The following is a 24,598-nucleotide window of genomic DNA, read 5'->3' as shown; positions in this document are numbered from 1 at the left end:
GCGCGCTTCCGGGGCACCGCGCATGCGCACACGGCAGGCAATGCCAACTCCGCCCCTTCCCACACCGCGGAAATTCCGCTTATTCCAACCCAAAATACCCAAAATACCCATTTCTGCCCTAACAGCTACTCAAAACGTTATACAGAGGAAGAGTAAAGACCAACACGGTTTTGTTTCTGACAGCAGCACAAAACGTGAAACACCGGTCAAATCAGTCAAACTGGCAAACCAAAGCTTTATTTATTTTTTTTTTTTTTTAAAGTCTTTGCTACAGTACCTAGGACTGCACCCCTATACATAATTAACAATTCATTCCTGAAAGATCTGTATTTGGCACCAGTTTGTGTTTACCTCAAACACTCGTGGGGAGGATTAATTTCAAATCAAATTTGGTTTTTTAACAGAATAGGAGCTGCCATCATGAAGCCAATTAGCTGAGTTATTGGAGAAGCTTAAAAAACAAAACAAAACAAAAAAACAAAAGTCCTTATCTTAACCAACACATTACAGAGAGCTCCAAAACAGAGGTCAAACATTAAAAGGCTGATATAGGCTCAAGTGGTTTATAAAACCTATAAAAAAAGACTACACCAGCACATACGCCCTTTCAGTCCACGCAGTTTAGAAATTAACACAGGGAGCAACTCGCTAGCTGGAAATCTTGTCATGGGAGAACCACACATATACCAACAGCAGTACCCAAAATCAAATGTTAAAACGCTCCAATTCCCAATCCACATAAAAGGAGAGAGGTTCGTAGGAAGATTAAATCAATCCATGATATCATAAATTGGTTGGGCAGTTCAAACTTCCCCAAGCAACCACTTTGTCACTCATACACAGAGGGTCACATGTACACGGCTCAATCCCATTCAAATTCCTCATGGAATAAAAGGATCCCAGGCTCTTTTGAGTCTTTCCCTATCATGCAAGAAATAAGTCTGGCTGTGCTTTAATCACCATCATGTATTACTTCAGCCACAGAGTACCAGGCAGATTAAGTAGAAATGCACAGTTTTTAGCTCATCATCTCTGCACATCTGTTGGAGAGGCTCAGTTCCTGGAGAGTTCCTGGTGGGCACACCCAGTCTCTCTTCATGCAGACTCGCTGGCCTCCACTGGTTTGATCATGTGGTCCGGTTTGTTGCCCGCAGCGTAGTGATCCCACATCTGGAGGTACAGCCGCTCCAGGTCCATCGTGTACTGCTTCGTGTTGAACAAAGGGCTGGATATTCTCTGCTTCCAGACTTTGCCACGGATTTTTTTCAGGCTACAAAAGAGTTGAAGCAGTCATGAGGATGTTCCAAACACTACATAATACTGTTTACCTTTGAAACCTGCTATTTTCAGCTAACCCAGAACTGCCTGTACAACTGTTTCAAAATCACCTGCTCCCCCACCTCCACCAAATTCCTGTTCTATCTCCCCCCATTTCTGATACAGACCAGCAAGACCACTTGAAATCAGAAGAGCTGCAACATTAACTTGCTGCATTATCTGTAGTGCAGTAACACTTTACAGCATGATTTTAATCTGAAGTGACAAACTGCTTGATATGCAATTTAAAAAGAACAAAATGTGAACTGCATTGCACTTTTGCACATAAGCAATTTCTTCAGAATTGTTACTCAGCTGGGAGCTGCTCTTAAGTTATCATAAAAGCAGAAGCTGAATTAACTGCAACACGAGACACCTCTAGAAGATTTCCCAGCTATTTTACATATAAAATATCTGCAAGATTAAAAGTACTGATGTCTCAGCACCGTGTCCAAATACAGTACTCTACATTCTTGATATTCCCACATTACAAAGTTCAAATTTGCTTACTATTCCAGGTCAGTTCCCAGTTTCACAGCAATATCCTCATACTCCTGTCTGCTTTTTGCAATGAGCTCAAGACAACCCAGGCAAGTGAGCTGAGAGGCAGCAACTCGTGAGGCAAGAGTCTCGCCTGAAGAAAAGAAAGCAAAAGGCAAATCAAAACCAACAAAAACAACCAGGAATGAGTTTATCAAGTAACTTATCACACACTAGGAGTTAACTTTCCTTCTGCCTCTGCAAAAGGCAAAGTTTGATGTGTCTGCTGTTACTAAAAAATTCTTAATATTCCAACCCATGTATTCAATATAAGTTCCCCACTGCATTACCTGGCATAGTGACCATTGGAGTCCCAGCCCAGAGCACATCCATGCCAGTTGTGTGCCCATTGCAAAGGGGAGTGTCCAGACAAACATCAGCCAACTGCCCTCTCCTCACGTGCTCTTCCTTGGGGGCAACAGGTGAAAAGATGATTCGGTTTTGGGCAAGGCCCAAGTTTTGTGCGTACTGCTGGATATTGGGCTCTCCTACAGCTGGGAAACGCAGCAGCCACAGCACACTGTTAGGAACTCTTTTTAGGATCTGTAACAAAAATAAGAAGTAAATACATAAAGTTTGGAGAGGAACGTTTACTTTTCTGAACAAAAAATTGCCACTAAAATGAATACTAGTAATACTAAATAATACTAAGTAATACTAAAATGAAGTGGAAGGCATCATCATTCAGTACTTTAAGGTATAGAGCAGAAACTGAACAGATCATCATTATGAATGAGATCACTGGGATTGCATTTCTGATCCCACTGAAAGAGACAGCAACTCTGAGCAACAGTTTACAGAGCCTTAAGAGATTAAGTCTTGAACTTCATGATCTCATTTATTTATAGGTCTGTATTATGGAATATAAAAAAAATTACCCCCAAGTAGTTCCCAGCAATACACTGTAAGCTGGAACCTGATACAGATGCTCTTCACTCAGATTTATCAATGTACCAACTGCCAAGGCCAGCTATAACTCAATTCCAGACACTAAGGAAATCCAAAATTATTTCACAATGGGGAACCAGCATATTTAAGCTGTTCCAAACATAATTTTTCACTGGCTAGATACATCCGATATAATTTGAAATACATTTAAAACATTCTATATTCTACTAACACTAAGCAATTAACATTACAACATGAGCACTGTAAGGATTCAAATGGCTCAAGGTCAATGTTTTCCACAGAGAAGTTAAAATTCAACCTGCATGAAGTTTCTGCTAACCTGAACAGCTTTGCCAGAAGTCTGACCTTAGATTTCCTACTGGATACAGATACTCACATTAGCCCACATCTGCAAGGTGGAAGGATCAATCTTATAGAGCTGATTGAAGTTACAGTACACAACAGCATCCTCTGGTAAGCCGTACTGAGAACGGGTAGTTACAATTATAGTCCGTGGAACTTCTTCACCAGTTGCTGCTTTGTTGTTTATCTAAAAGGAAAAAAAAAGAGCTATTGAAACACTGAAATTGCAGGAAACAAGACTATGCCCTGTGGAATTGTCCTGAAACACATTGTTAGCATAAAAAATTACTGTAAGCATATCTTTGGTTTTATGATACAAAACAAAATTGTCTACTTACCCACCGCAAGAATTTAACTGGTATGTGTACACGCTTGTGGATGCCACAATGTTGCAACCACCAAGGCAAAAAACACTGGGCATTTTCATGCCCTTCCTATATCTCCCCGAAATTCCAAGTAACTGGAATAATTGGAAAGAAGAATCATATAAAGAGGCATTACATATGGAATCCTATCCTCCTTAAGGTCATGTAATTTCCTTGAGACCAAAAATGAAATTAAAACTGAAAGACAGAATAAAAAGGTATTTAGAAAGCAAAGGTGGGGTTTGGTTTGTTTGGATTTTTGTGGTTTATTTTTGGGTGGGTTTTTTGTGTGTTTTTCTCTTTTAAGATAGAACACAGTAAGCACAGAACAGATAATCAATAGATGCAGACTTGTATGCAACTGCTAAGACTGTAAGGAACCAGCTGACAAGGAAAATAATGAAAATGCTGAAAACTGGAAGAATTAATGACAAACTTTTTAAAATAATGGATCTTACAGCCTTCACAAAGAATAGGAATATGCTAATAAAAAGCAGCAGAGGATGAAGCTGGAATAATCAAGTTACCATGCAAGAGCCTTGAGGATTAGTAAAATGGAAGCAGGATTTTTAATTTTTTTAATAATGGCATGCAATGATGGGATCAAAACTACATAGAGAGAGCAACACAGCTACTTAGAGCCTTCTTCCTTATATACATGTATTTTTACATACATATGTATTTAAAATTTAGACAGTGGCATTGCAGCCAGCCACTGATGACACATTTGATTTGAATGACAATGACTCACTGACTGTTAGAAGATGCACAGCAGCTCAGCAGAAGTTGGTAAATATGCTATTTATTCAGGTCACTGAGACCTCCAAAAACACAATACTCAGTTCTTGTTGACCTACGCCCAAAAGTAGCTGAACTCAGCACTAAGAAATGCTCTATTAGTGCCACTGAAAGACAGAAATCCTATTTTAGAAGTGCACAGACAGAGCTTAGAGTGTTTCATCTCAGTGGTAGAGTGTTAAGACAAGAATTCTCTATGATAACTTCAGAAAAAATTGCTAATAGCCTTACTGATCAAACTATTACCAACTCAAAGAAAAGTGTCAGTTGTGAAAAAAAGAAGTTGAAAATAAACCCAGGTATGAGATTATGAACAGAGCAGTGGTAATAAAAGGTATCAAAATGATGTAAAAGAGGTTCCCAAGGGACTGTAAACTGAATAAAATTCACAAGATAATGAATCATTCAATGTCAGAATATGGCATTTCTAAAAGGGAAAAAGTGTCTTGCAGTGGAAGAAGAGTTAAACACCACCAGTAATTGTCACTAAAATCCCATGAACTGTTAAGCCCTGAGAGGTGGTCATATAGTGCACAATTCTGAAAGATGGAAGGAGATGAATAAATGTTGAAATACAGTGGAATAACTTTGTCTCTATTCTATTACTCTAACCAAAAAACACAACTGACACTGAGTAACAGGTCACAAATCTAGGTAGATTTGAGGCAGTAAGAGTATCTTGCCTTCAAATTCAGAACAAGCAAACGTCTTCTTTATGCAACAAGAATGAATTTCTTTAGACTTTAGATACCTCTAGATACAATTCCTCTATCTTTGGGGGAAATATCATCTTCCTGTACATCTGTGGCTTATAATGAGCTTCCTTCAGTATGACAACTAAACGAATCAATATAACAGAAAACACATTTGCTTTGACGTTTTTCTTTGTTGTTATGTTAAAACATAAATATATAACATAAACATCAAGGGAATGGTGTCCTGAAGTGCCTCACCTGAGTAGTTGCTAATCCATTACTGATGTTGAAGCCGTTGATAGTAATCTGAATTTGCCCACGATTTATCATCTCAATCACAGCCTCTGCAATGGTGTTCATAGGGATCACTGGCATGCTGAGGGCGGCATTGCCATCGGCATTGTCACAACTGTCAGGACACTTCATCTGCAATAAATCACACAGGGATCAGAGGGAGTACTACCTTCAGTTGCTAGGACTGTACACAGACAAGAGTAGCTCTCACCTTAACAATCTTGACATCAGGAAGGCTGTCAAGGAATGCCTTCAAGTCAATGCCATTCAAAACAATCCTGTTATCATAAATATGACCATTGGACTTGAAATCAATGACTGCTTTTTTCTGTCAAAAAAAATGATGTCAAGAAGTTACAAGATCCCTTACCAATACTATACTAAGTGCCATTTCATAAAGACACCTATAGAAAACACCTACTTTTCCTGCCCCATCTTCCAACTTACCTTCAGATGGGGGAACATGTTGGCGTGGTCTCCGATAAAGAAAGTGTTTGGCATGTAAGCTAATTTCTCTGAATACTGCTCAGCCACCTCAACCGGTGAGGTTTCTTTATCTGTGATGATATAATCCATGAACAATGCCCCACTGGTTCCAGGATACCCTAGCCACATTGCCTAAAAGACAAGCAAGCAAGGCTTCATTTCCATGTGCATTGCAAAAATAAAGGCAGTTAAAAATCAATTAATTTTAAGTTACATTTGCGACATACAGGTTCAAGTTCCTTCTTCTGCTTTACCAACTGAAGATCAACCCCTAACTCCAAACTTTCAATACTAAGACAGTGAAGAGCTCAAAGGTATTCTAAAATTGATCTCTCAAGCAAGTTTCCCCCATGATGCACAGCTTGAAGCCAGAACACCAACCATCAGTGATTACAGCATCTCTCACCTGAGACAATTCCTGTAGTCTAGAATGACTCTCATTAAGGCTCCTCTCATTCTCTTTCCATAGGCATTTTAGAAAGTGCTTAGTCAAAAAATCCCCCTAAAAAACTCTGACATTGATTCTGGCTTACTAAAAGCCCTCTAACTTTGTTACCTGAATAGGTGCTGGTCTCAGGGCAAACAATTCATTTCGGGCTCCTTTGGTGTAGCCATTCATATTAATGAGAATGTGAATGCCATCCTGATGGATGCGGTCTGCTGCTTTTCCATTACATGGTATCTAAGAACAAAGAAATAAATACATAAATAGATGTTCTTTTTGTTTTCAGTCTTCCAGTAATAAATGTGGTTAGTCACCAGTGTAACAATGGATAGATACCAAGAGCAAAATTTAATTTGAGACTTAAATCTTGTTATTCCCGGTTTTACAGATACATAAATCCTCAACGCAGCAGTAAAGCTGAGTAGCAGTAAAACAAAAGCTGAAGGTTAGAAACTGAGGTTATACAAACCAGAACACCCTCCCCCACACTCACTCCTCTAAGGCTAATTAGTAATTAAAACTCACATTTAGTGCAACTGGCACATTCACAACTAAGGTACTACAGAAGATCAAAGTGAAGATCAAGAATAAGCCAGTTAACTACTCCAGAGGGTTTTGCCTTGACTTCTGTGTATACTGAAATCCTGGTCAGTTTTCACACTGAACATAGGGCAAGCTTAAATGTATTTGCAGTTGAGACATCCTGACTTCTCCACAACATTTAAATGTGACTTGAGATCTAATGTGAGTTATTAAATATTGGTAATATTATTTTTTAATAATCACAGGTCACAAGATAACCACCACATCCCACGTAGGGCATAACACCAATATATCTACACATTTCAAAACTGTCAAGACTAACATCAGCCTAACTCAAGAAATAATTGCAACTAAGAATCTCAAACTACAGATTCATCTCTTTCTTCATTTAGAAAAACTGAGGTTTGCTAAAAGGTCAATGCATAAAAAACACTCACCTGAGATAAGTCAATGAAATGATTTGCTTCAGCCATCACTTTTACACGGAAGTTTGTCCCATCATCAGGACTCAGGGCATAACAGAATACCTAGAATATGAGGCACCAAAAATTGAGTATCTGTGACATCTTGTCCACAAAATAACTGTGCTATATTGCAATTTTAAATTACATCTAGTTTCACACAAACCATTTTTATTTACATGCATTTACCAGTTGAGAAAGAAGTAAAATAAGAGGCACAGGGCCATTTTTTGACACATTTGAACCAAGCCTAGTTCTGGTGCCAGAGTATGGCACTGAATCCTGCACAAACATATATCCACTATTCTCATCAGTGCAAGGCAAAGTAACAGACAGATCTGCGTAAGAACTGAATCTCTAAGAATGCCTTCAAGTCACCTCTGACTTTGTAATTAGTGAGAATCATAACGATGAATCAGGTTGCATAGAGCTAAGCCTCAGGGAAGCTTTTAACAGCGACTAGTTCTCCCAAGTAGGAAACCACAAGTCTATCTGAAAACATCATTTCATATCGGTAAAGGAGGACGACTCGGGCTGAAGAACGCTTCATAAAAAACAAACCCAAGAAAAAAAAATTTGCTCTTTCCTCATTTAATTGCTTGCACAAAGAAAAAAAGAAGTGCCACTTATAGGCATATTTAAAGCTTTAAGCATGCCATTTTTATTTTTACCTCAAATTTGTCTGGGTTATGCATGCCTGGAATTGACTGCATGAGGTGTGAGGTTGGGTGGTTTCCAAAATCAGAGCTCACATAGCCAATACGAAGTCGACCTTCACTGGCTTTCAAATCCTTGGGATGCTCATATGGTGGCTTGTGAAGAACATTAATCTGCCAAGAAAACACACAAGTGTTTACAAACTCGGGAACTAAAATCTAAACAAAGGGACAAAACCCCCCTAAGAGTTTTCAGAATTAACCTTATCCCACATTCAAGCAAGCAGTCACGGACATCTGTTGTTCCAAACCTGCGTTCTACATATTCCACTGGAGCCAAGTGCGGTGCCCACACACTGTGTCACAAGATGTGATGTCTCGGCTCTCAGACAAATACAGACATTGCTACTGCATTTCTGCTTTTCTAACAGTTTCAGTAGTCCACTCATGATTATTAAATACACTGATACCACACCACAATCCTCAGGAGGTTCTCAAACCACGAGGCATTTGTGACCAAAACAGGATTGATGTAAGGCACCAAAGCATTTGTTCTGCTCTTTGCTCTCCATCTTGCCCAAGCAGCAGCTTGTAACTACTATCTCTGACAGCATTATCAGGCTACTCAGACAAGTCACTTTGACAGTGCTATCTTCCATTAGTTAACCAGACCCTCCCACCAGCTGACAGCACATTTTCAACTATAAATGGCAACCTGCACAAGTAGTTTGTCTCAAAACTCACAAGCACTAACAGCTATGAACATTACATCCCGTCTCCTCACATGTCAATGACTCAGAAAGCTTACAAAGGCTAATACTGACAAATCTGAATATTAGATTTTGAGTAGGAACAGGCAAAGCCCTAAAGAACTTCAATTAACAATCAACAACTGGCCTGTACAGAACTTCCTACCTTGTCCAAACAGAGGTTTCCATGTCTCTCAGCAATTGCCTTTCTAAAACTGTGAGAAAGGGGATACAGCATGCTATGATGGGGGTGTACAGAAGGCAGTCTGTTTTTCTCCAGCTGATCAGCTACAATGCTAACCAGCTTCTTCATTCTTTCATCATAGTCTGTCCAGTCACAGACAATCTATAAAAAAGGAAAAACAAAGATTAGGACAACAGCTTCCTTTGGCCTGTATGAGTTATTTCACAGGTTGATATTAATGTTTTTTCCAAAAATGGAAGTTAGAACTTCTGTAATTACTGTTGATGACTTTATCATCTTAGCTCCTGATTTAAGACTTAAGTCTAACTCTTTACTTATTTCAATGTAATCTCCTGCAGAGGAATCCTATGAATCTAAAAGTCTCATCTTCCTCACCTGCAAACAGTGGGCCAAGTTGCAATAGGCATCTGGGAAATCAGGTTTCAGTTTCAGAGCAGTACGGTAAGAGGCAATGGCTTCTGGTATATTCCCTGAATCCTGTGAAGACACAGAAATGAGTCAGCAGGTAAAAATATCCTCAGGGTAACTACTCACAGTGCCCCACCACACTCTTCTAAGAGTGAATCATTCCCATGTGCTACCTTGTGAATCGAGGCCAGGTTGCTGTGGGCATCAGCAAAAGCTGGGTTTATCTGAATGGCACGGGTGTAGCACTGCAGAGCTCCTTGAACATCCTGCATCTCCTTCAAAGTGTTTCCCATATTAGAATAAGCATCTGCAAATGTGGGGCTGATTCTGAAAAAGAAAAGAGAGTATGTCATGAAGAAAAGCTCCTTCTCCAAGGAGAAAACATGCTCATACCCAGACTTTTCCATTTGAAGAGCAACTATGGAAATGATAACACACGACTAAGTCACCTTCTGTACAAATCTAGGCACTTTCCTGTTAGGAAAGGCTGGGACTTTTGCAGGAGTATCCATTTACCTAATAGCCTCTTTGTAATGCATCAGAGCTTCCTGTAACTTTCCCTGCTGTTGCAGAACGCTTGCTAAGTTTGAATGCGCTGCAGCAAACTCTGGAAACACCTGGAAGAAAAAGAAGTTGACTCTGTCTCAAATATCTCAAGAAGACCATAGCAAAAATATCTGTGCATTTATTACTGTATTTTTCTTTTCTTTTTTTTTTTGAGAGAGGAAAAAATCTCATGTCCTATTAACACATTCCCAGTTTGAATCACCCACCTCTCCCTCACAACTGTACCTCAAGAGCCTTCCGATAAAGACGAACAGCTTCCTCAATATTGCCCTGCTCCCGCTTGATGTTTGCCAAATTGTTGAGAGAATCTGCATGAGTGGGACAAAGTCGAAGGGCTGTGTTGTAGCATTCCTCTGCTTCTACCACCTTCAAAAAAATGTTAATATAGTAACATTTACTGTAAAAGCACTGTTTATGAGAAGTCATCATACAATCACTTTTAAAGGTAGAAGTTATCATATAATCACTTTTAAAGGTTCAAGATGGAGATTTCCTGAATTATTCTTTCTTTTAAGTGAGGTTAACATCCATTTTAACAAATTGCCCAACAACTTAAATAACAGATAACAGCTGGTGTCTATTAAAAAAACCATTCACTGTAATTTTAAGAAAGAAATGCTCCTTACACTGCCTTTCTCCTTCAAGGCATTGGCCAAATTGCAGTAGGCATCAGGGAAGTGGGGCTGGAGCTCAATGGCCCTCCTGTAGGTGTCTATGGCCAGGTCTATCAGGCCCTGCTCATAGTACACACAGGCAAGGTTGCCGTGCACAACTGCGTGATTTGGACTCAAACTCAAGGCTCGCAGATAAGCTGCCACAGCTCTGTAACAAAATAAAGGGGGAAAAAAAAGAGAAGGGAAACAATCATCCAGAGAGCAGGAATTACTTACCTTGGTACACTGTATAGTGAACAACACTAAGTCTTCCAGAAAACAAGCAAAGCTCTCAGATACTTTAATGCTTTTCCTTACTAGAAAAAACACCTTTTTTTACTCACTGTTTTTTGCTAGTTCATTATTCAACTTTAACAAGATAAACAGTATCACATTTCATCTTTATTCTCTCCACCAACCTACCATTATTTACGTAAGACTTAAATAATCACTTTGCTTAAAAGTGAAATCTTTAATTATACATTCCTAAAGCACTATATAAATGGCTGATGTACTCAAATCCCATTTCTAGAAAAACCAAACAATATACATAAGTAAATGTTTAAAAGGCGATGTAAAATCTGAAATGATGGAAAAACATGCCTCTGTTTGGTCCACTAATTAATGGTTAAATCAGTATCACTGAATCATTTTGACTGTGTGCAGTGCAGATAATTAACTTGTTCCTGAAAGCTTTTATTAAATTTGGGGCCACAAGCCACAGCTATCAGAAATTAAAAACCCATCAACAGATGCAATATGGTACAATGCATATAAACAACACAGCCTGGATCTTTTCCCAGGAACAAAAGATTCATGTATCAGATTAGAGGTCTCAGAACAGGTTAGTCCAACAACACAGCAATACTACTGCAACCCAAGGCAATAACATGAGGCAGATATGTCACAAATACAGAATATTCAATCAGATGTTTAGCTGAATTCCACCATTCCAGTTTTCTCAGATAGAATGGAAATTTTAGAAGAGACACACGTGCAAATTATATTCTGAACCACATAATGAAAACAGAGAATTCAAGCATTCAGGTCTTTCTTGTCCATCTTATTTTCACCCTCTTCAGCCTTAATTTCAAATCTATTTTCATCAGAAACTCTAATTTTTGACAATGCATTAAGTACAAGAAAGCAACATGAAAGAATGCATTTCACTGGAATTTTTTATTTTTATTTAAACAGACCAGTAGCCTGGTCTGTCTGTACTTCAAAGCCATTTGCTTGCTAAGCTCACAGCTGAAGTCTTTGCTACCCCTGTCCATAGATGCTTCACAGAAGGAACCTAATCTGTATCTTGATACATCACACAAGCCACAGAGAGCAACAGTATTGATTTGCTTACCTGTCAAATATCCTTGCCTCCTTCAGAACATTTCCCAGATTGATATAAGCATCCAAAAAATTTGGGTCAAGTGTTACAGCCTGAAAATATTTTTAAAGTGAAAGTTTTGAGCATTAAACACAAGCACATTTTCTATGAAACTGACTTGCTTGCTGTTTTTTAAAAAAATTATAAAGACAATCTGTAAGCTTGTAAGACTTTATCAATAACCCAGTAAGGAAGGAAAACATAACAAACCAATCACAGAGCAAAGTTATTTATCTGTAGGAACGATGTACTACCTTCAAATTTATTTGTTTTCTTACCTATTGAGTTGCAACTACTGCAGAATAAAGTGTTAAGCATTTATTTCACATTAGGCTGATCATAATTAACACTTCTGTCTACTGATGCTATGTTGTCTTTAGCTTGTTTTTAGAGAAGAAACCCTAAAAACCCTTATATGTATCCTTTATCTACTGTAAAGTAAGACAGAATTTTAAAGCTTTACCAGTGAGGGAAAACATGTTGTTCACAACAACAAAGAAACAGCAAATACATCAGGGAAAATTCAGTAGCCATTTAACTGAAACATCTTTGCTCCCTTCAAAAATAATAAAATGCAAAAAAAAACACTTAAACTGATGAAGTTACAGAAGCTGCAGCACAAAGGTACAAGAGTATTTGACAAGCCCCACTCTTACAGTCTCATAGGAACTATTAATTCCAAATTAAATACTTCATCCATCATGAACTAGACATAGATCCAAAAAAACAAAAACAAAAAAAATCTTGAGAAGCTAGACTTTTTTCTGTAGATTTAAAGCCATGAATTTCAGGAAGAAACTGTTGCCACATCCTAAATTCAGCTTTACGACACTCTATAAACCTTAAGAGATGAGGACAAAATTAATTACAATGCCAATTAGACACTAATTGGAAAGTATCAGACAACTACTTAATGACAGTAATCTAGAGAAGTCTGAACAGCAATTAAAAATAGCCCTGGAGAAGAGGAATTAATGTCTCACTTAAAACTATTATTTTCAGTTACTCAAAGGACAGTAATACCTGAAACAAAAATCACAATGCAAAATGATTTTAAGCACCAAGTTGATCCTTTCTCTTACACACAAAAGATGCAAAAAAACATTATCATCAAATCAGATTTTTAAAAAAATTAGTCTAGGAAAGGGCTGAAGAACAGTTTAATCAATTTTCTCATATTTGACATGTGTGAAGTCCTAGGGGAGCTCTAAGTGTCTCTCTCTAATAGAATATAGGCAGTTTGAAACACCAGCAAGTTTAAAAAAATAATTAACATGAGATGTTAACGAACAGGATCATACAAAGTTCTCCACTATCAAAGTATTTACCACTTGCAAGCACACAACTGCATGTACATTCAAATCTGGCAGTGAAGCTGACTCCCTTAGGTAGTTACCTTTTCAAAGTGATGAATGGCAAGCCAAATTTCTCCTTGGGCATTGAAAACACAGCCAAGATTACTCCAAGCCACTGCAAAGTTTGGTTGAGTCTCAATTGCTTTTAAGTAACAGGCCTTGGAATAGTTAAAGAAGAGAGATACAAGGGAAGGGGAATATTTGTAAAAAGAAAAAAATGAGAAAAAGTAATTGTTAGTATGCCTTCTCTAACCAGCCAAAAGTGACCCTGCAGTATAGGCTAGCTTGCGCCAAAACTAATGCGCTGCAAACTGTTGTTGATCCTGCGCCAGCGCAAACCAAAACCCAGGTGCAAGCCCACCATTTTTCAGTTATGCTGGTAACAGATTAACATTCCTTCCGACACCAGACCACCACAGAAATCATCTCAGGAACAATTCAAGTAGTGCACCAGAAACATCTGCCGCCCGTTAGTGTGTAAAAAAAAAATCAAAAAAGTACTGTGTAAAAACAGCTTCATTCTGAAACAAAATTTTCAAATATTCTAAATCAGATAATTACTCTAAAAAAAAAAAAAAAAAAAAGAGAGAGGAAAAAAAACCTACTGAAAAAATAAAGCCATTCCTCAGTTTTAAGTGTGCTAGTCAAATGAGATGACACACCCCATCCGTATCTTGTTTCCTGGTTTCTTCTAATACAACCCAACCTCTCCTGCAGCTTCAAAACCTCAAATGACAGGATTGCATGAAGGTTTAGGTCCCTGTAATGCAAGCGCAAGAAATCGCTGCGCATCCTACCCAGCACGGCGCCACGCTATCGCTGCGAACTGCTTGGCTCTAGTGATTGCCCCAAGGTGCAGTGAACAGCCAACCAGAATCATTAATCTACCAGACAGGCCCACACAAAACTTGTATGTTAAATTTGATGTCTGGACTCTGTAAATGCGTTACAACCCAATTTTATCCAAAAGGCTGCAGCCTGGAGCTCGGGCAGTCGCCCGATCAGAGATTAATCATCGAGTCAACCGTTCACGGGGGCTTTAATCGCACGCAATGCGCGTTACCGCTGCGCAGCCTTTGCGCTACTGCAGGATCACAGCGCATCATCAGAAGAGCAGAACGCTGCAATCCAAACAAAGAAGAAAAAAGGAAAAAAATGAACAACCGGAAGAGTTAGAAGCTTTTACTATTAACTATCTCCAATTATTTCTTTAAAAAATATTTTAATTTACTTTTACTTTATTTCTTTGAAAGAGTTTGTGGCTAATAGTATAAAATATTCTTACATTACTTGCTTGTAATTAAGTATTTTAAGCTGTTTCTGAAGCCACAAGACAGAAGATTCAGGCATGGAGGCAAATGGTTTTGCTGTGGCAGTTACAAACCCGTTACCATATTTCTCATCATGTGACTTTTCGGTGCGTTCCTTGCTGGAAGAGGAGGAGGAGGTGTGTGTCTGCCCTAGATCCAGGCCTCGAGCTCCCTTCAGCGAGGCACCTTACGCATGGAATAGGAGGTTTCACCCACCTGAAACCTTCTAAATACAATATCAGTGGTGAAAAACCAAAAACAAGAGAGAAAATAAAACAAGATCATTAGTAAGAGTTCAACAAAGCAATTGCATTTTTTTGGATATGTCTTAACACATGGGAATGAGGATAATCTGTCTGTAACAAGGGAGACATGCAGAAGGGAGAGGGTTAATCGGGCAATTGCATACAGCAGGGACTTTTTTTTTTTTGGAAGAAAGGCTCTGAAACATCTACAAAGAAATTAAATTTTAGTTCAAACTGTAAGGAATCTGCTGGCTTGATCTTTCAAATGGACTGATAACCAAAGAAACACATTGCAATTTACTCAAGATGTTTTTCCTCGTTTATTAAGTTCTCACAAAACGGAATAACACTTTCAAACTAGGTGTCTCCAGAGCTCTGAAACAAAGAAGTCAGCAACCTAAGGCAGGCGCAGTGTCTTGGCCTATACCAGTCACACTAAAGCTGCAGTGAAGTGCAATTCGTGTTAGCTGTCCGCTTGGTGGGCTGAGAACCAAGTGTCTCAAAGACTGTTCAACTCTGAACGCTGCTACAGAATGTTTTCAACCTGGATCCGACCAAATCAATCAGGCTGCCCTAAGGTGGTACACGCATCCAAGTTGTTTTGAGTAACAAAGCAATATCGAATTTTGAACCTGCAGTCCCCGTTACCCCACAAAGATTCCCACCCTCCCTAAGTGGTGCTGCAGCCAAACAGACAGCTACGCTGTTCATACACTCCACTTCTGAGCATGCGCGTGGGGCTTGGAGCGACAGCCGTGGAGCCCAGAGTGGATCCGATTTCTCCACACTCCTCACCCCTGCAGCGCGGACGCGTAAGGTGGCTTGTAACAAGACAATTTCTTTCTGCAATCCAAATTTTAACGTGCCAAGAATTTTAAACTCATCTTGGTGTTCGAATTCTCAGTTTAGGAAACGCACGACTGCTAGAAGCCACCTTTCCACTACAGCAAGTTTTCTTTTGATCAGTTCATTTACCAAACAAACCAGCTTTGTCCTTCCGATTTCTTTATTTTGGGGGAGGGGAGAGGGAAGACATGAAGAAAAGATATTGGGGAATGGGGGTGGGGGGGTGGTGTGTGTCGCATACTGCAGCTATTATTTACTAGCCTTTCTTCCACTATCAAGGGAAGGGAAAAGTTAAAAGAATAAAAATCTTTAAAAGCCAATATTACAAGGTAACATTTGGATAAGTTTCTTCTCCACTTACAAGCCACAAAGGACTTTAGAAGAGCAGCCTTTTCAATAGCACCTGCATCGTACAGGGATCTCGAGCTAACCACAGGCTCTCTGCTTGGCACCAGCAGGCAAGCCTCAGATCTGAAGGATTGTTATTTATTTCCAGATGAAAGCATGATGGAGCCCCTGCCCAATACTTCAGAATGGTATCAGATAGTCTAGTTCAGCAGCAAGGCTTGGTAACTTTCCATTTCTTGACTTAAACCAACTTTTTAACATGGACATGCCATATCTTGCCCTGCAACTACTCTGGGGTGTTTCAGTGCCTTCAGTTTTCAGAAGTTTCTTGGACTGTCTGTAGATCAACGCAGATTTGAAGACTTGGTGCAAAGTTCAAGTTTTCAAAACACTGACGTTTACATGTATTCTACCCAACACCTACCTTGGCTTCTTCCAAGCGACCCAGGGCTTTGAGCAGGTTCCCCAGGTCACTACGAACACAGTACAAGTCCTGAAAAATCAAAATCACACCATCAACTTCAGGACTTCAGATTCCCCACAGGTCTTCAGAGAGAATTTGCAAAGAACAAACCCAGTCCTCTAAAGTTTAGTTTAGATTCGTAATAGATACATCACAAATGTAAATTATTTTTCTTGACCCAAGATTACAAACAGATAATCAGAGAAAATTTCGTCCTGTGAAAGTACAACTGTAAAGAATGAAAAAGAAGTAGTATTTCATACAATTCCTATTATGTAGAAATAAAAAACTGAAAACAAATGCCCCCCAGTAGCTTAAGTCCTTTTGCCACATATAAGAATTTTTCTTTTTTCAAACCACAACTCCAAACCTGTACTCTTAAGAAACACCACTGCCATTATTGCTTTTTAATAAAGTGATTTTTCTGCCTGTATCCCTAAAGAAGTTTTTCTCCCTGTTTTGCCCACTAATCCATCCATCCATTTCCAGCAGCTTTACCACATGTTCTTGTTCTTTCATTTGACATGAAAGCACAGTCTGCAACAGCATTATCCAGCAGTAAAGACCACAGAGAATGTAGACATTTTGTCAACACTAATGAAAGGATTTACCAACCTAAACAAAACCCAACCTCTGCAAAAACCCAGCATCTCACATTATTCTAACCAGTGCATCCACTAGTCACACCACTTGGCATAGTAAGTTAGACAAGTTCACACTGGCTTAAGAACACAGAGAAATACGGTTCTGGACTCTTGATGGACTTGGTTTGCTTTTACTTTTCCTACAGAAAATGGATTTATGCACATGGGACCAATGCTGCACTTGAAGTACTTTTTATCAAAATGTCAGACTAAAGATCAAGCAAATACCTTTATCGCGCTGAGCAATACTATACAAATTTAATGAGTATGATGCAAAATAAAAAAGGGACAGCAGTCTGTTTACTAAAAATGTCAATTTGAAACAGTTACAGCCAAAAATTCAAACACCAGATCAATCTTATAGGAGTCACTTATATAGACGGTCAGTTTCAGCCTAGAAAACCTAAGCTCCTGTAAACCAGCCCACAATGGAAATCTAACTCAGTCTACAGCAGAAAACTTACCAAGGCAACGCTCATCACCATGAAATTTCTGACTTCATGATAAAGTAATACCTGGTGATTTTCCAAGATCTCACATCCAAGTATAAGCATCGATTCTCTCACTGTACTACTACCTCAAAGCACCCAAAGCTAAATATGGGGCCATTCCCTGAAGCTTCTGCCTTCAAAAAAGAAAAACCTAACCTTTTTCTTTATCTTAAGAGGTAAGCATGTTACATATACAGAAAAGCAAACAACCAGTAGCCCTTACTGCAATATACAACTTTTTGTGACAAAAGCCTCTCCAAAGATCCTTAAAAATAGTATTAACCGCTTTATTAAATTTATGGCCTACAGGTTGGAAGGGTTATCTATTGTTCATTCTTTGAAAGCTGCTACTTTTGTGTCCTAAGGCAGTAATAAAGAATGGACTTTTATAAAATAAAGCATTACTTACAGGATTGTACTGAAGGGCAGACACATATGCCTGTACTGCTCCTTCCATATCACCTGCAGCTACGAGTGCAGCAGCCAAATTAATATATCCATCAATGAAATCTGGTTTGAGGCGCAGTGCATGCCTGTAATGTTCTATTGCTTCCTGCAGCTGTCCACGCTCCTTGTACACATTGCCTAGATTTGAATAGGCTTCGGCCAACAGTGGATTCTGTTTGATTGCCAAAGTGCTGAAGTGAGCAGACCTGGAGAAAACAGACAAGTTAGCAAATAAGACATCATAACCCAAAAACAAACAAAAAAAACCCCCAAACAAACCAACCCTTGACATTCACTGTTTTTCTGTTTATCTAGTTACTCTAGTGAACATTAATGCTTAGGTAAACCAAACATACAGCAAACAAATCTGGACTTACAGAGCTGTCCTGTATCTTTATGCTCCCACTTTAAATTCTGATGCCCCTGGTTCCCATTTTAGGTTGTACTGAACAAAGACAGCTCTCCTTTACAGTCAAAAGGGTTCAAGTTGTTTCACCAAACCTGAGCTCAATACACTTAGAAAAAACACTACAGGAATCCCTCTTACAGCATCTGTATGCTTTAACCAAAGTTCCACTTGATAATCTTTTCAAGAAGCAGGACATGACTTACATGTAAAATTCTCCTGTATCCTCACTTATTTCCCCATATCTGAACTACTACAACTTCAAAATCTAAGTCAAAATTCTTACTTCCTTCACCAGCAAACATGAATTTACAGCTAGAACAAGTGAAGTTCAAAATGCTGGAGGCACAGAAAGAAAGATTAGGAACAGGCAAGCAGAAAGAACATAGAAACAACTATCAGATCAGAAAACTCCTTTAACTAAACACGTTGCTGTGCAGGAAACAGTCTTACAACTTAAAGAAAAAACCCCAAAACCAGAAACCCTTAGACTGTAGGTGGAATGAACATTATACATGCAAATCCTGCCAGTACACACCAATGTGACTGATATTCCAATTTTAATACATACAATATTAAAATAACACGACAGTAATGGCAAGGCCTACTGCTTGTTGTAAAGCTGATGAGTCCAAATTGTATTTCTCTTACCCCAGCCAAATTCCAGAGGGAAGAAGCCTACCTGTCCAGTCGGCGACACTGGAAGTGAATGGACGACAGTAACAAAAGCACACCAGTGTTATCAGGCTCCTGTCTCCAGAGCTGCATGCAGTGTCTCTCTGCTGCTTCAAAGTCTCCTGCCTGATACTCACGATGAGCCAACTCCGCTAACCCTTGGAAGGAAAGCATACGTTTCGTTGGTTCTGGAGAATCACCAAAACATTTAAAGGGGGAAAACAAAAGTTAGATGATGGGAACAAAACAAAAACAAAACAAAACAATGAAAAAAAAATGTACACAACTAATGGATAAAAATGTTTGAAATGATATGAAACACTACAGCACGTGACAGTTGGGACTCTTAAGATCTTATCTGTACCATCCTTGACTCCATCAGGTAATAATAGCAAAAATGCAGACTGTCATGACTACAAATATTTGTAAGTCAATCATTTTCCATTATTCTGAGACTCCTGTCATGATATATTTTAGTTCCAAACAGTGGAAGTGCTGCTAACAGATCAATGACTCTCCTCACTCTTCCCCATGACTGAAAATCCTGTGCTTTACTACAATAAAAAAGGTTCTAAGAATTTACTAGGGAAATGAAGGACAGGAGACAAAGACTTTAATAAAGAACTTGAACAAAAGAAAGTTTGTGCAAGTAGTGAAAGCCCTTAAAAAAAAAAAGGGCAAAAAAAGCTCAATGGGTAACATTCCTTGAATTGTGTGTACTCCTACATTTTCTCTGAGGAGTCAAAACCCCTTCACAGAAAGGAATGGGTCCTGAAACAACAATATCTGATGAGAGACAAACACACACTTCAATGATTATGCAATTGGCCTACAGGAGGAACCATTAAACAGACAGGGTACAGGGAAGGAGTTACTGCTCCTGAAGGCTTAGCTGCAACAGGTGTGACAAAATAGTTTTAGTATTTAATACCCAACTGTGAAGAATGAAATACTTAAATGAAACGCCACCTGTTTTAGATAAAACAACCAGAAGTGAGAAAAGTAAGTAAAATTTCTTACAGAGCAAGTGCAGCTTGGAAAAAACTCACAACCATTCATCCTAGGAAGAAGTGCTGGCCTTCAAATTCTGCCTCTATACCAACAACTCTTACTACTAAAAGGTTTGATTACCACAAGTATCTCTCATTTTTCCTCCTGTACTCTGCAGCCCCTTAATTCCATTCATTAAACACTTCCCACCTCATCCTATAGTTTTAAAATCTGGAAGCTAAATGAAACAGATAAACCTTTCCTAATACAAGAAAGCACACCTCAACAGCTGAGCCTACATTTTTGTAGTGAGGCAGTACAAAAGCCCAGAGACCCTCATGGTTTTGTGAGAACTTTAAAAATGGCCAAAATAATAGAGTTATTTGGTACAGATTTATTACCTAGTGTTTATTTTATGAAATTGGGATTGATACAATTTATTTAAATTACTTTCAAATTTAGGGTTTTAGCACCAGTAGGTTTTAATATATAATATCATATATTCTATTTAATATAAGGCTGCAAGTCCTCTGATAAAAGTACAGTAGTTTTTCCAGATAATATATTGTCTCTTTCAATGCTATAAATTGTTTCACAGTGAATTGGAACTACCACTGCCACTCATTTTCAGATAATTTACAAATTAGTAACCAAGTATCTTAATCCAGATCAGATTCCTGTTTTTCAAACCCTGACTAAGGGCAAAGTGGACTTCAGGATCTGATTAAACCTACTGGCAAAGACAAAGCGGTACAAGCTTTATTCAACATGAGACTGTTGAACTGTGGCTGGAAACCTCACCACTTATAAATGTCGCTGACAGTAATACTGGAGCACCAGCAGACTGTTCCTCACTTGGCCCCCGTGACTTTAACAAATTTTGCCCTTCTGGCAGTCAGCATATTTTCAAGTTCCGCTGATGGCACCGACAGAGAAACCAGATAGAGGAAAAGCATGTCTCATGAACTCAACTTCCTCTTCAAATACATTTCGATTGTTCTAGTAAATTTCAAAGTGAAAAAAAAAAAAAAGGCACCCCAAAATAAAACAACCCCAAAGGTTTACACTTCAAGACTTACGACTGCAGGGAAAGAAGCTTTCGATCATGATCTAAAACACTATGTTTTGCCTACTTAAAGCAAGAAGTCAAACTGAAGTTGAACTTCCAGGGCAAGAGAGCAGGCGGTACAGATTTAACACCTGGGAATGAGAACTACTAACAAAAGCAACAAAAGAAGAAACGCTGACATTTTCTTTCATTTACCAGGTGTCTCTGTTTACAAAACAACCTGCCCTTTGTCTCCAGAGACAAGTCAAACTCAGTGTAAAATTGCCAGTCATCTACTTCCAAGCATTTATTTTATGAACGACTGTGAAGTTCACTGAAAAGCAGGAAATGGACAGCCACATCACAAAGTCCAGAATGAGTGAAACTTAATACAAAGTTGGCTGGAAGCTACGCAGTGCAAAATATCCGTAAGACAGCCCATGAATGGATGCTCACCGAATCCATTTGTAAAGAAAGTAATTGCAATAAGGAGTCACAGCCAGGAAAATCCCTTATCAAGTCTTGCATAAATTAATTCCTGTACCTACGCTATGTGCTGCATGCTTCGACTATGACCTTGGAAAAGTCTAGTACAGTACGGTGACAATGACCTTCCCTGAGGCTTCTAGACAATACAAGCAAAACAAAAAGCTGCACAGAACAATCAGAAACGCGCCCAAGGCTATTTCCCCCCCCAAAAATACCATCCTAAAGACTTGCAATACACTCATGCTCAGCCTTGTGTTCAGACACAATCTAGTTCCAGACAGCAGCAGTGGTTACCTCCAGCTGGGAGGTGCTGGATAGCACAGAACTCTCTCCCAGCGTGCACGTGGCTCTTTTTAGCCCCAGGGATCCAGGCTACAAGAGGATGCTGCAGCCTCGCTGACCACACACACAGTTCTTGCTGAGAACGTACGAAATACCGTACTGCAGCACTTTTCTGTATCACTAATGTTTCTCTTTAGATCCCTATCTCCGCACGGCTATCCCGTCTCTTTCTCCAAAAATCCTCCTTTTCCTTCTACTTTTCCCAGGTATCATTTCAGCTCTTCCTGCCCCTCTGGTTACAGAAACCCCCAAAATCTGGGGGATAAAGCTGTGTTTTTCCTTCATCCTTTCAGTAAGCATTTCTTTCTCTTGATTTCTCCTGATTTCTCCTCGTCTCCATTCCTCAAGTTCCGGATCTGCGAACTAAATTTAGGGCAGGATCTTTCCTTGATACAACACGCTACCTTACGGTTCAGAAAAGCGCTTTAATGCTCGGCTCTGCCACAGAATCACAGAAGGGTTTGGGCTGGAAGGGACCTTTAAAGATCATTTCCTTCCAATTCCACCGCCATGGGCAGGGACACCTTCCATTCGACCACGCTGCTGAAAAAAAAAAGTCCTGCCTAAGTGCAGCGAACGATTCTGGGCAAACCAACACACGTTCTGGGTCAGGCTTTTACCCTACTTCGTCCTCTAACGCAGTCACCTGATAGTCTGATAAATATAGCAGGAGCTCGCCGCACTCACACCTCCCCGCGCCTCCCCGGCAGCGGCCCGGGGTCTGCCCACGGGCAGCGCCCACCGGAGCGCACCCAGGACCGCGCTGGGGCCCGGGGCGCACAGACCCCACAAAGGCGGGGGGGACACCCCCGCCTGCCGCGTCTGGAAACTTCCGCCAGGCGCGGGCCCGGCCAGCGGGGAGCGGCCCCGGGGGCGAGGGCACGGCCCGGTCCCCGCTGTCCCCGGCCAGCCCGCCCCCGGGGGCGCCGCAGCGCATGGTACCTGTGCTGTCCGCCACGTTCCCCACGGAGGTCGCCATCGGGGCAGGGGCCGGGGAGGCTGTGGCGGCAACGGCAGAAGGTGCGCTCGGGCCGGGCCGGGCCGAGCTGCCCGCGGTCGCGGCGCGCTGAGGCGGCGCTCCCGAAATGGCGGCGGCGGCGGTACCGAATGGCCGCGGCCGGAACTATCTCCGCGGAAAAGAGTCCGGGCGGCGCCGGGCAGCACTTCCACGCGGCGGGCGGAGGGACCTGCTGGAATCGGCGCGCTACTGTCCCAAGGTTATCCTTCCGCACAGCGCTGCGCCAAAGGTGGCGGAACTGCGCATGCGCCGGCGCTTCCCCGTACCCCCGCACGTGGCCCCGCGGAACCGGCGCTCACCGGGACAGCGGAGCTCAAACAGCGGGGCTCAAACAGCGGAGCTCAAATAGCGGGGCTCAACGGGACATCAGAGCTCATCGGGACAACGGAGCTCAAACAGCGGGGCTCAAACAGCGGGGCTCACCGGGACATCAGAGCTCACAGGGACAACGGAGCTCAAACAGCGGGGCAGCGGAGCTCACCGTGTACCTGCACTGATTCACCGGGCACCGGCCACACCGGTGCACAGAGAAACAGCAGCAAAGGCGTCCGTACCCCCATTCCCGCTGTGTTTCCATGAGCTCCGTCAGCCACACGCCGGGGCTCCATACGGAACCCTGGGGTCTGCACGGGCTTCCCCGGGACACTGAAAAGTATCAGTCTCCGGTGAATCTTGAGCCTTCCTGAAGGCTCAAATTACCAAAGTCTGGTTTCTGGAAGTAATTGCAACTTAGAGAAAAAGTAGGACAGCTGTTTCTGAAGTATTGGTAATAATTAGGCAGTTCCCAAAACCACTCAGGGGTCAGATGTCAGACACTGTATTTGTGGATCCAGAGAAAAAACTCCCCTTTATGAAATGGGAATTGCCTTACAATTGTTCATCAACAGCAAGTATTTCATTCTGAGCAAACATTTTCCTGACAGACATGCACATATCCAACAGGACAGTATTGCTGAGGAATTACTTTACATCTCTAAAGAATGAAGAACAACCATACAAATCTGTATGTGGATTCTGGAGCCAGTACAGGCTACAACAAGCAAAGGCTTCAGCAGGACACACTTGTCCAAAAGCTTATTTTTCACCATTTACTCATTCATATAACATGCTTTATAATCAGTTAAAATATTATATCTAAAAATAAAAAAAAACTTGTTAACACAGCCCATACTATACTGTTCCTTACACCAAACTGGGTAAGAGAACAATTGAAATTTAGGAGCCAAGAGTGGCCCAGGATGACCATCAGCTCAGGGAAGGGAGTTTATTCATCTGAGTCCAGGTCACTGTCTCCTGCGATGGAGTGAAAGTCCTCGCTGTCCTCCTCATCCTCAGACAGATGGACCTGACTTAACACACTTGGCCCAGAGCGCTGCTGTTCTTCCTCTTCCTCCTCTTCTGAGATCTCATAGCCTCCAATGCTGCTGAAACTTGTGTCTCTTGTGTTGGACTTTGGGTCTGGTTCTTCATAGCTGCCGTAACTAGAAGAAAGAAGAAAATAATTTCAAATGAGCTGCTGATACCAGCAATTCTGTATTTAACTGCTCTAAGAGTTGGCTTGAAGTCCTGTGAACACTGGGAACCACTGTGCATTTCAACTGTCACTGGCCAGCTTTTTAAAACAGAAACTAAAGAAAAAACAGTTTTCCAATGAAACAATTCCA

At 40.6% G+C, this 24,598-nt stretch overlaps 2 protein-coding genes across 8 annotated transcripts in view; both read right to left on the bottom strand.

The window, feature by feature from the left end:
- Positions 1-211: 211 nt before the first annotated feature.
- Positions 212-23,094, bottom strand: OGT (O-linked N-acetylglucosamine (GlcNAc) transferase). Of its 5 annotated transcripts, none has more exons than XM_005527444.3 (22): positions 22,859-23,043; positions 19,055-19,235; positions 17,929-18,172; positions 16,346-16,414; positions 13,214-13,330; positions 11,791-11,870; positions 10,407-10,602; positions 10,006-10,146; positions 9,730-9,830; positions 9,387-9,540; positions 9,181-9,282; positions 8,767-8,946; positions 7,867-8,025; positions 7,172-7,261; positions 6,303-6,428; positions 5,708-5,878; positions 5,472-5,588; positions 5,225-5,392; positions 3,143-3,295; positions 2,148-2,400; positions 1,828-1,951; positions 212-1,270 (listed from the first exon to the last, which is right to left on the bottom strand). In XM_005527444.3, exons 1-22 carry the CDS (start codon positions 22,893-22,895, stop codon positions 1,096-1,098), a joined length of 3,138 nt encoding a protein of 1,045 aa, XP_005527501.1. In that variant the 5' UTR covers positions 22,896-23,043; the 3' UTR covers positions 212-1,095. The 5 variants fall into 5 exon arrangements, with proteins under 5 accessions (XP_005527501.1, XP_005527502.1, XP_087918607.1 ...); XM_005527445.3 differs by having other exon boundaries at positions 19,055-19,205; positions 22,859-23,041; XM_088062481.1 differs by lacking the exons at positions 19,055-19,235; positions 22,859-23,043 and having other exon boundaries at positions 14,564-16,414; positions 17,929-18,008.
- A 634-nt stretch (positions 23,095-23,728) lies between these two features.
- TAF1 (TATA-box binding protein associated factor 1) overlaps positions 23,729-24,598 on the bottom strand; it is a 29,339-nt gene continuing 28,469 nt past the window's right edge. For all 3 annotated transcript variants that reach the window (XM_088062580.1, XM_088062581.1, XM_014256506.2), the window contains one exon: positions 23,729-24,415. In XM_088062580.1, the coding sequence (XP_087918706.1) occupies positions 24,199-24,415 (217 nt within the window). In that variant the 3' untranslated portion in view covers positions 23,729-24,198. The remainder of the gene's footprint in view (positions 24,416-24,598) is intronic.

Source organism: Pseudopodoces humilis, chromosome 15 (genome assembly GCF_049639895.1).
Source record: "Pseudopodoces humilis isolate 2021_Gansu_Grassland_sample_001 chromosome 15, ASM4963989v1, whole genome shotgun sequence".
Classification (NCBI taxonomy): Eukaryota; Metazoa; Chordata; class Aves; order Passeriformes; family Paridae; genus Pseudopodoces; species Pseudopodoces humilis.
The sequence above is the reverse complement of the archived record's forward strand: the minus strand, read 5'-3'. Positions and strand labels throughout refer to the sequence as shown.